At 38.1% G+C, this 12264-nt stretch overlaps 1 protein-coding gene across 3 annotated transcripts in view; it reads left to right on the top strand.

The window, feature by feature from the left end:
* DNM3 (dynamin 3) overlaps positions 1 to 12264 on the top strand; it is a 182337-nt gene that overhangs the window by 15811 nt on the left and 154262 nt on the right. For all 3 annotated transcript variants that reach the window (XM_072866985.1, XM_072866984.1, XM_072866986.1), the window contains exons 2-3: positions 1725 to 1798; positions 10856 to 11005. In XM_072866985.1, the coding sequence (XP_072723086.1) occupies positions 1725 to 1798; positions 10856 to 11005 (224 nt within the window). The remainder of the gene's footprint in view (positions 1 to 1724; positions 1799 to 10855; positions 11006 to 12264) is intronic.

Below are 12264 nucleotides of genomic sequence, written 5' to 3'. Positions count from 1 at the left end.
TGCTGGGGACTTCTAAAGTGGTGTGGGGTACAGCTGACAGCCAGGGTTGTTCCTCAGAGCCTTAGAACTGCTTGCTTATGTTTTTTGTTTGTTTGTTTGTTTTTATGTTTAGATGTTAGGTTGGGAAGGAAATCTTCAGAGCTTGTATCACAGGTAGAGTTGCCATATGTCTCTTCTGCAGGCTGCCAAAGGTTTGTTACCCTGTTGGCGCTTATGGAAAGAGGTTCACTGTTCTTGCATTCCTGATCCTGTCTTGACCTGGGATTCCTCAGACCTAATATCCTCTGATTTGCGCAAGTAACATCCTGAAGTTTGATGAAATATTTGTGTGTTTTATTTTTCATAGATGTACCCTCTAGGCTTGTTTTAAACCTTGTAGGTTTGTGTGCTGCCTTAAAGGAACTGCTAACGTCAAGCATCCGTTAAATAGCACAAGGTCAGTATGAAGATATCAATGATTATAGGTAAGATGTGGTTTCTCAAGTGTCTTGAGCAGACCCATCTAAGCAGTTCTGTCTAAAGGGCTGACAGGGCTGTATCTTTCCTCCTTTGACTCTTTTGTCCTTCTCCCCACCCCTCCCAAACACTGCACATTCCTGCCTCACCCTTTGTACTGGCACTAGCACGTGACAACACAGTCGCCCAGATCAGCTGCACGATTTGACTGAAAATTCATGCCCTAACCGTTTGCTGCATTGCTTTTCACCTGAGCTGGAGAGGTGAGTTAGCAATGCTGCTAAGGCAGGCAAGAAGGTGATTCAGCATCCCTGCTAAGGCAGGAAATAGAAGGGGATTTTGATGAGCTTAAGCTGATTGTGAAACTGTATATTTATCTCTGAATTTTATTCCTCTGAAGGTGCTTATTTGAAGGGGGCAGTCTTCAAAGCCCCTCACTGAACCTCATCTCAAGGTTTGTAAGAGTTTAATAGGCATGGCAACTGGGGAAGACCCTGGAAAAAAATGTCTGTAATTTTGCTTTGGGTTTCTGATCATTGGTTTTGCAACTAACAGTTGATTCAAAGTTTTTCTAGGGTTTCGGTTGCACAGGGAGTCTCCCTGTCTTTGGAGGCATGGAAAGGATCATGGGGATGCATAATGATATGACAGAGTTGCTGTCTTTGCTTCATTGCTTGCTTTCTGGTCCAAGGACACTCTCTCCTGCTGTCCAAGAGTACTTCTAGGGTTCAGCTTTCACTCAAAAACTTCTGGGCGAATGTGTTGCTGGAAAAGTTATTTGGGGATTTGAACTGGCAGAAGTTAAGTGTGTGAAAGAGTAGGTGCAGAGTGCTGGCAATTTGGTTTGGCCAGAGCTTTGGTGTGGTGTGTGAGAGTGCGTGTATTCATATGCCCGTATACTCTTCAAATCAAGTATAGGGTGAGGACATGTTTGTTTAGACAGCCCGATAAATGTGGGCATGGCTTCAGGTACTCTTACTATGCAAGGTGAGTTTTGAAATGTTATATATGATGGTCATGAAGAAAGAGAATTGGTAATGCCTTGAGACAGTAATTTAGTTTTAATATATATTTGTCTAATGACTTACTGCTATCTCGAACCAAAATTAACAGCCCTATTTTATACTAGTATTTGATGTAAATCTGTCCCCACCAACTTTCCATTTTCATTGCAGCTGAAGGTATAGAGGAAGTTCCAAATTAGTCCAATGTCTTATATAACTGGACAGTGCTTTCTGGGTAGTAACTTTTTTTTTAAATGTTTCCAGGGATTTTCTTCCACGAGGTTCTGGAATTGTAACAAGACGACCGTTGGTCTTGCAACTCATCACTGCCAAAACAGGTAACCTCTCTTTTTGGTTCAATGCTTGGACAAAATGCTGATGTACTTCAGCAGGAGGAAAAAAAATTATAGGAAAACTTAAGCAGTGTGAAGAAAGGTGCAACTAGACTGTCTGAAACAAAGACCCCCTGCTTCAAAACTGTATGCTCAAGACCAGCTAATCTCATTGTCCTATCTGGGAAAATGGTAAAATCTATGTTCTAGAGTACATAGTAAATTTAATCCAAGATCAAGCTTGAAGCGGTGGAGAAATGTTATTACATACAAAGTGTTTTAGAAATTAGCTTTGATTTTTTAATTTCTTGATGAGCTTTACAGTTATATTGGTTAACACACAAAAATTGCTGTACTTCTGTGTTTAACTCTTGCTCCAGTGCACACAGATTTGATTCCACACAGTTTGTTTTCATGGCTTGTCTTTTTTGGTTGGGCTCACTGCACTAAGTAGAGCAGAAGGTAGACTGGGAGAGAACAAGGCTTCTGTTTATTTGTCTGGTCAAAAATAAAAATACAGTATGTGTATACCACTGAGCTATGTGGCGTATTGAGATCTTTCATCAGAATTCATCGCTTCGTACTCTTCCAAGGGGCACTTAATCTGCTGTTGTGTAGCTCAGTTCCCTAGCATATATAAAAGCAGCTATGGTTTTCCATCATTCAAACTTTGTTGCTGTTGTTGTTGCTTCTAAATCAATGTAAGCAACAAAGTCACTGGTTTACTATTGAATTCTACTTAAAATAGTAAAAAGAAATGAAATGACATCCAAACCAGCATTTAAAAATAAAAAGTGCTCTTTAAATTATGGAACATGATGAAATTGGGGAAGAAACAAAATTGAAGCTGCCCGTAGAACTTTAGTCTGTCCCTATATGTGAGGTGTAATTAAGTTTTTGTGTGCATTTTTTTTTCCTAAGAGGTCTTTTTGTTGTTCAGCAGGAAGGTAGCCTTCAGTCTGCCTAGGCTCCAGGTTTTTTTTTTTTCTGAATTACTGCTTGTAAAGCATGTTCATATTTTCAATGCTTCTATGAAATTTTCCGTAGAGTTTATACTGTGGAAGAGAAAGGAAAAACTTTGGAATCCATTATTTCTCTATGCTCAGCTGAGAAACTTCGGGATTTTCGAGTGTGTAACATGCTTATAGTGCTTTATATGTATTAAAAGATCAAGTTCATTTTAGTTGGAGATGTGAACACTTGCCATTTCTCCATATCTGGCTTTTGATCTCTGACAGAGCATGCAGAAATGCATGAATAAGGCCTAGTTATGGAGAATCTTCATCTAATTTTCCCAGCACCTTGTAAGAGGAGAAGAAAGAAAAGAATCGAGCTCTGTGCTGGCATTCCTAACAAAATGACTAAACTGCAGGGACATGTGAATTAGTAAGTGAACTCTTACACTCTAACCTCAAGTGGTTAAATACTTATTCTTAGACATCCATCCTAAACTTACCCTGGCTGGTCTGTATTGCCTTATTTCATAAAATCATCAATGTCCCTTGGTTAAGGGGGAAATGAAAGGGCTTCTCTCTCTTTCTGGTATTTTCCCCATTAATATGTTCACATAGTAATACTAGCTTTAGGTGGGCCTCTAGGTTTTCATAAAGGTACCTTCTCTGCTGAAAAGTAGTTGTTCATTATAACTTAAATAACACAACAAAAACTTCAAAAATTCTGGAGAACTGAGCTTCAGCCTAATTTCGTGTTTCCTGGATGTCAAGACATATTTCTTCCTTTGGGAAATGCTGTGTATTTCTTGTTTGGGATTAGATGCCAAGACCTTTAAAATGCAGGCTGTAATTATTTTGTTACTTTCTTTAAACTTTGTTCTGTTGTTGTTGTTTTTGGTGGTGAAATTCCAAATAACTTTATCTTTTAAGCCACCTTTATCTTTCTGAACTAATTTTAAAAAAGGAAAATAAAGAAAACTGCTTAGAGAAGCACAGTGTTCTTTTACAGGAAGCAGATGCTGGACTGATTTTTATCAAGTCCATAATTATTTAAAATGTTATAGAAAGTAATTAGAGGACTGTATCAGGTTCTTGCTGCTGTAGCAAGCTTAACTGATCTCTAATCCTAGGATCTTTCTTGACTCTTAAGAGTAACTATTCTTAATCTTATAGTATTCCTTGGGAGGGAGGGGGCACTTTCTATATACTGTAACATATAGGCATGCAGAGATGACTGGAAGATATTTTAGCAATGTTTTGGAACTGGCTGAGAATCTTTTGGGAATGTGAATTTGATTGACGGAAGAGGTTAAAGCTTCATTTAACTTTGAGTCATTGCACTAAGGGATAAAGATTGGCAGCTGAGACATTTGTGTGCACCCAAGTAAGAGGAAACTTTGACCGCTCGTTATTAGGATTGCACATGTCATGGAAGGCTACAGCAGGATTTGGTTGTGAGGAGTTATCAGGGGCCCTCCAACATCTGAAAGATCTGACACGTGGGTAAAGAGATGGTCTCTTTATGCTCTTTAAAAATGTGAATATGCAAGGGGTAACATGAAACAATTCAATATTAAGAAATTTATCTCATGAGATATGGAGTATTTTTTTTAGAATTTTGTTTACTTCCTCTTTTTAAAAAAAATCTGTGTAATTAGTACAAAGCTATTTTGTACTAATTAGAATTTGTACCTGTTGACCTCCTTTAATCACTAAGATTTTTTGGTGGGAACAGTATAATTCCTAAATGGCTTTACACCATTTGCATTTCCACATCCATGCAAACACTGTACTCTGCTGAAATCTTGGAGGCAAAGACAAAGGTTTTAATTAAATATTGCAACTGACAAGACAGTCTTTAGTAGTTGTGACTATTTTCCTCCGAATTTGATAATGTGAGAAATACCTAGTAGCATAGAATAAGTCAAAATATGGATGTTAAAAATAATTTACAGTCCTCCGAAGGACTCTGACTTGTTCTTGGCTATCCTACTTTGAGACTCTTTTGAGACTGCCCAGCTGCATTTCAAATGGAATTGTTACTGTGGCCTGTATCCAATAAACTACTGTAGTGGCTAGAGGAGAGAGGGGAGGAAAAAAAAAAAATCCATCTTGTAAATATTTTGAGGCTCCAAGGTGGCTTTCTTCTTGCACTGAGAAGCTGATACTCGTTACTTGTCCCAAAGTAGTTCATTGACAGTCCTGTAGGTAGCATCCCAATTTTTCATTCTTATTCTTCATCTCATGTTTTTGGTTCAGTTGCTCCTCTTCTATTGAAAAAAGGCATATACAATGTCTTGCTGAAAGAGAGAATTGAACCAAATAAGCATGCAATCTTTGTTCTGTAATAAACAGACCTAAATTCTGGTAATGCAGCTTTGTTTCCCATCCAGAAGTCACAACTGAAAGAGTTCCCATCTTGACATCAAGCATGCTAAACAATCCAGGTGCAGCTCCGTGCTCTTCTCTCTCGTCACTGTATTTGGCCCTGGGCAGTTCCACAGTGTTGGGAATGTCAAGTGTCAGGTCTAACAAGACTCTTGTGCCTTTGTTGTTGCTAGTCTCTGAAGGAGCTCAGACTAGAGAATGGTTTTGGAGAAAATAGTCCCATCTGGGAAGATGCAATTCAGTGATTTTTTTTAGAAGGCACAGGTGTGGACAGGGTGCTGTTAGCTGGGAGGCTGTCTGATGGTGAACTTCAGGTTTTACAAGGCAGGTAGGACAGCTGTGATAAATTAGCTTAGCCATTCAGAGGATGGACATGGTAGGAATTCCACCTACTCCTTTCCTGGATGAGAAGTTGGATGTGAGGGCAGTTTATTTTGTGAGATTCTGATGTCTAAATTCAGGCAAAAGACATGCTGGTTCTTTCAGTATTTGACTGCTGCTGCGTAAGATACAGGGAGCTCATTCTTTCTCACCAGGCACCATTTGTTTTAAATGCTAAACTGCTGTGGTATTTCATGAGTTACCAATGAGTGTAGAGTGCTGGTCTCTCACTTTCTTACTCATGATTCCTTTTCAGGAGGAGGAATGCATTACGTATTCCTGTAGTTGTGCTTTTAGAAGGATTTTTCCCTGTGTGTCTTTAAGATGTAAGTGTTGGCACACAGCTGACCTGGGATGAGAATTTCAAGGCTGCATTAGTGTTCAGTAGTCCTGGAGTAACATAACTGAATTCTGTATAAGGTACATTAGTTCCATTTCAACTCTTAATCTTCTCTCTGCAAGTTTTGCCAGTAAGCATGCTAACCTGGGGCGATTTGTCACGTGTTACCATGATTTCTTAAAGGTGGGCTAGTGAACTGGTGGGTTTTTCTTCCTTTAAGTTGGTGTGCCTTAATTTATATGTTAAAACCTCTTTCTTAAACATTCTAAGTTTTTTGTTTCACAACTTTCAGTATACTTCCTAGCTTGGTGATTCTTTGATCTAATACATCAATAAGATTAAATACTTTTTGTAGGAGTTAATAGATACTTTTAAATGGTGCTGCTGAGTAAGCTTTGGGAAGGTAATGACTTAAAATGCCTGAGAAGGTCTTAAGAGGTGGGTTGTTTTTTCTGTTGCCACACATTCTGTATAACCTTAGGCAATCTGTTCTTGCTCTTGCTGTGCTTTCTCCTGCCTGTGGAAGTGAAACAATTATCTAGATCTCTTGAGACTGGGTAGTATGTTTTTTAAAGAGCAGTGACGACAAAAAATGTACTTAGGTTTTGGGTGAAGCCTTTGTTGTAGGTCCTCTGTTTGTTAAAAATACATTGCCTGTTACTTGTTATTTACATGTTACAATATCTTGTCTCTAGGAGGGTTATTTTCCTCATTTTGATAACTGTTTTTGGAGGAATTTCAGATTTGCTTCATGGTCTTGCTTCAGTCTCTTTGCTAAAGAAGTGTCAGATTAACAGATTTTGAAAATCATTATTGAGGTGGACATTTTTAGATGAGTCATATGTACAATACCCCCATTTGTTCCAGTTCTGTTAATTAGAACACTAAGTGGAAAGTAAATCACCATAAGGTTCAGAAGACATTCTGACTTTTTTCCTGAAGTCTTGCAGATGCTCTCTTCCATTGAAGTTGCTGAGCTTTAATGCAAGTATCTCTTGTTGTGAGACTAGTCGTCAAGCATACCCGTCTTTTATTGCCATCTGGTGGCAAAAACAATCTTCTAAAAGAAAATGAAAAATTTATAAAAATAATTTAGATTGGTATTTCAGCTAACACAAATGATCTCAGAGACTTAATCAGCAGGAAGGCATTTGGAGGTCTTCAAGGACAAAAACTAGAAAGGTGCCACAGTGCCAATAGTAGGGGAGAGACTGGGCACTTTGCAGGGAGGAAAGGAAACAGTGGGATCCAGAAAATGGCAGCCACTATCTGGCACCTACTCATTCAGATGACGGAAAGGGATGCTGTAGAGACCAGTAAAGATGTGGGAGGTGCATACCCCAAAAGCTAAAAAGTGACATCACCATGGGGAAAAGGTGGTAGTGACTGGTGACCCCTTCCTGAGACAGTGAAAGACTCATCACTTAAATATTTAAGACTGATATGCTGGGAGAGGGATAGCGTTGCTGGTCTGAAACCTGAATTTAAGCTGTTAGCGTAAGGTTGCAGAGACTGCAAATCTTCCTTTGCCACTGCAAATCTTCCTTGCTGCTGTCTGTGTGTGTGTGCTAGTAACAGTGCCTGGAGTAACCTGAGCTGATCAGCAGTGATTGCTGAGGTCTGGCAGCATGGGTTTGAGGGCTCAGCCAGTTCTCCGATCAGCACCCTCAAATGGGGCATGGGCTTCAGCTCATGTTGAGACAAATGCATCGTACCCACGAATACTTTTTACAAGTGGTTTTGCCTGGAAGGTTTTGTTTCCTTGATCCCAGGTTGATGCTCAGTGACATCAGGAAAGATGGAAATCCTCTTGTTGAAAGACCAGAGAATGGCTCTATTTGCCCATCTTCAAAAAGATAATAAGGAAAAGTGAGAGAAAAATCGGTCAAAGTTCACTTTTAGGAAAAAGAATCTGTAATTTGTTATTAACCAGCAGTCTGAAAGGTACTTGAGATGAATAGCAGCCAACACAAATTCATCAAGGAAAAAATCCCCGTCATATTAGTCTAATTTATTTTTTTTATTACAGGGTAGCAGGGTTGTAAATAAAGGTGTAGTAGGTGTCTTTTATCTTGGGTTCAGTAAGGGGTTTTAAATTATCTCATATATTTATAAGGGCTGTTCCATGTCTCATCACATGGCATACCTATTTCGGCTCTGTTTAGCGTAGAGACAGGTTTATGAAAGATATCAAGTGTGTATGTAACTTAAATGGTTTGAAAACAACAGTGGCTATTTATTGTTAATAAAAATATAATGTTGTGCTAGATTAAATCATAAAAGCATAGGGAGAAATAACTCACAGGAAAAATGTGGAGCATTTTAAAAAATGTTATCCCATAACAATTGTTTGTAAGATTTGTCTAATTTAATCAAAATTGAAGAGAATCACTTATCATGACACTTGTGGTTGGATGCACTAAAGACAACTATGCTATGGTAGCTTTTTCATTCTGTGTTATCCAAGGTGCTTTGAATGAGTCTGAGGGAAAAAAAAAGTATTCTACGTGAAAAGACAATGTTTTAATTTTTTATTTAATTGTTCTTTCTCTTCACGTAACTTCAGTTTTATACAGAAAATACATGTCTGAAAACTAGACATTAGGCAGGATCACTTTTTCTTGTCTGGCTTTGTGTCCATTCCCACAAAAATGTAAATAAAATGTTTTCCTAGTATTCTTCTGTGTATGAAAGCTGAAAACTGAAGATTGCATTAAATCGTGTGCTTATCCAGTCTGGCTAAAGGCATCATTGCCAAGGACAGGCTAAGGGCTGAAAGGAGCAAAACAAAGGGCTGCTTGTTAATTTGAATTCTTATTCCGTAGGTTGTGCATGGCACCACAGGTTATGAACTGTTGTAAAGTCTATTCCTTCAGAACTAGTGGGACCACAGATGTCCCTGGGAGGAATGAGCTATTGATAAATATTAACACAGCTAAAAAGTAGTGAGCGTTTTCATTTGAATTACCTTGAAGCCATTTCAAATAGTGACTCTTTCTGTTACTGAGTGTTAAGTGGAACAAAAAGAAAAGCTTCCTTGACTATCAGCTGACACAGTCAACTGATTACAACTAGGCACCAAGTATTAATTATAGAATTTTGAAATATTTTTCTGAGAAAATCTGATTAACCACTAGGGAAAAAAGGCAACTAAGCAGCACACATTTTATTTTATGCCAGGTGCAGTGCATGAAGAACTGGGACAAAATAAGAACCACTTGTCAGCTCTTTTTTTCAGTAGGTAGCTATTTTCCAACTTTGAGATAGCAAATTTTACAAATGTGAATTCTCCAATGTGCTAGAGCAACTGAGATGTTTTATTTTGTGCACCATATTATCTTTCACTTTGAAATATTTGAATATTCCTTTTTTTTTTTTTTTAAATAAATGGTTGACAATGAAACATAAAAAACCCCCATTCATTGTCATTTTGCTGCTAGAGCTAAAAAGGAATATAAGATATTCTGGAATTCTTAAGTTGTCAAAAGTAGGACGGAGGTTTTTGTTAGGTGCTCCCTTATTTTAAAATAAGAGATGTAGTATTTTTGTCTTAACAAGGGTGGGTTTCCCTGTCCCTCACACTTTGAATCTGGAGGGATTATGGTATTGTAGTGCAGAAGGGTCGGTGTTTGTTGTTTTTCCCTCCTCTCTCTCCTTTTTTGTCTTTCATTTTGCTTTAACTGTTGTTATAGTTTCATGTGTGGTTTTGAGTATTTTTTTTTTTTTTAACAGCTCTGTCAACAGTAGTAATAAAGTGACTTTTGGGAAACAGACTTCGGTACTGATGCATAAGGCCCTCTATTAATCTATATTCTCAGATCAGGTCTCCTGAGCTGCTGTTCTTTCTTTGAGTAACAGGCAAGCTCTTTGCCCTGATGCTTGAGGGGTTTTTACCAAGAAACGTTTTCTAGGGAAGAAACACCTAAATGGAACTTTGAGATCAGGCCTTGATTGTGGGATGAAATGAACATACACAACTCTTTCCAGTCTTTCTCCAGTCCTACTGCTTAGACCTTGTGGGGACAGGATGTGAGCTTAAATCTGTGATTACCATTTATGTCTCATTATTTCTGATTACAGCTTTGCTATGTGAGAGAAACTTTTGTGCTCTGTTTTACCCTATTTGAAGGAAGAAATTCCAGTTTTAAAATCCTGAGATGTGCTTTTGGTTATACACCTCTAGGGCAGGAAATTCAGAAGGATACAATAATTAGTATCAGTATTTGGATTCAAGAGTTGAAACAGGGACCTAGTGTCGAGTCTACACAAATTAGACTGTATCTATCTCTGATTCCTGGTTGATGCCCTTTTAAGGTAAGAGGGCAAGCTGTATGATATTGAAGACTTAGGAATTCATTGTGTTCTCCCACTTGAGAAAAATCACAGCTATATCTATAAAAGCTTTTACAAACTTCTTAAGCATGGTTTGTATTTATACTAAAAGTGGTCTTTAGGAAATGAGGAGTTGTGTTTAAAAATATTATAGTGTTTTCACATCATCTTATTTTCATGATGAACTTGTAAAAATGTACAGAACTCCTCTGTTAAAATCATGTGTAACATGGGCTGTTAGATTTTGAAAACAAATGCTAATGTTTCGTGATACAGAACTTGAATTACTTTTCTTCAATTTATTGATGTATTGCAGGCAAATGTAATCGGATGAAAACTCAGAATCTGATTCACAATCTGTTCCTTATTCTATTAATGTAAATGGTATCTATCTGAATCTTTCAGGTTGTTCCAGAAGACGACATGCTAAAGATAAAAGCAGTAAATCATATCCAGTCAACTTGACCTTTTAACTAACCCTTTCTTGTTGTAGGCTGGTTTTCATCTGTGCAATCGTATCTATAGCATGTGCTTATATATAATGCTTTCCTGATATCCATGATGACATCCTTTTGTGCATACACATCTGAAGAATACTAGGGGCTTGAAAGTGGGCGTCCAAGTCTATAAGACTGTGAAATACAGAGTTGCTATTGATATTTTTCGCAGAGTATGCTGAATTTCTACACTGCAAAGGGAGGAAATTTACTGATTTTGATGAAGTTCGTCAGGAGATTGAAGTAGAAACAGATAGAATAACAGGAGTGAACAAAGGCATTTCTTCAATTCCTATTAATTTAAGAATATATTCTCCACATGGTAGGTAAAATCATTCTACTTTATATTTCTGTCATGTAATGTATCTTTTAGCTCTGTCTGTCTAGCTGTCTCCTTTTGTATGTGTTCTCATTGCTTGATCAGAAGTCTTCTGGGATGAAAAAACTTCTGAGATTTAGTTGAACCAAAAGTGGAAGAATATATGTGGAATATATGTGGAAGAATCCTCAACTTCTCCTGTGTTACGAAACCACTATATGGTGGAGAGCTGTTGCCACTAGAGCTGGGCAGGACACAGACTCTCTGTCCCATTTAATATTCTTATGATTTAACAATCTTCTTGCTCTGCATGAGGATGAAACCAATCTCTTCCCCAGTACATATACCATTAGTTAGTAGCTCACTAGTAAAGACAAATAATAGGAGATGGGAGACTTAGTGGCAAAACTTCTTTTTGCCACCCTCCAGATGGATTCCCTGATCAGTGATCTAGAAAGTCATTATGTCTCCCTGCCCTATTGGATGTTTGTTGTTCACTGTCACTAAAAGTATATTTAGACAATAATGGTGTTTGATCAATACTGGGGGTCTACAACAGAAAGCAGCTTCAAAGTTAGTTCCTCTGGTTGCCATCTGCCCAATTTAATGAAGGCAATCTAGAGAAAATGTTTTGCATTGAATCTGTCTTGAATACAGGAGAACAGTGGTATGTTTGGTTGAGGCACTTTATTTTTCTAACCCACTCATCTGATGTCTTCATTGCAAATCAAGAGACAGAAAGATTAAAATAAGAGGAGAAGTAATTAAAGAGATGCTGAACCTCCCTTTGATATATCATGAGCAGCCTTGGCTCTAAACATATGCCCCTGAGCCCTTCTCTGCTATACAGATGTGGCGTAGCCAACTGGAGAGAAGCTGAACTAAATGCCCTGCCTCAAAGCTTGTTTGTTGAACCTGCTGACTCCAGGAGAAAGTGCAAATTTCCTACCTAATGCTCTTACTTTGTTTTATTAGGATCAGTCTTTTAGTTCAGCAACTGTTGTCTGTATTAGCCAGACCCCAAATATACTTCTGGTGTTTCCTTTCTAGGAATTGCATTTTTCTCAGTTGTCTAAAGGATACCCTGTTATCCCAGCACTGGCTGAACAAGCTAGGATGCTTCTAGTTGGCATTATGGCCTGTACTGGGGAAATCATGCCAGAGCAAAACAGGTTTTCTTAGTGGATAAACTTTTTCATGTTTCTTACTTTTCTTAAGAAGTTACAGAGTAATAAAACCCCCCAAACAACAGCATACCCCAA

This window comes from Ciconia boyciana, chromosome 7 (assembly GCF_034638445.1).
Source record: "Ciconia boyciana chromosome 7, ASM3463844v1, whole genome shotgun sequence".
NCBI classification, from domain to species: Eukaryota; Metazoa; Chordata; class Aves; order Ciconiiformes; family Ciconiidae; genus Ciconia; species Ciconia boyciana.
Note: the sequence above shows the minus strand (reverse complement) of the source record. Positions and strands in the feature narration are given on the sequence as shown.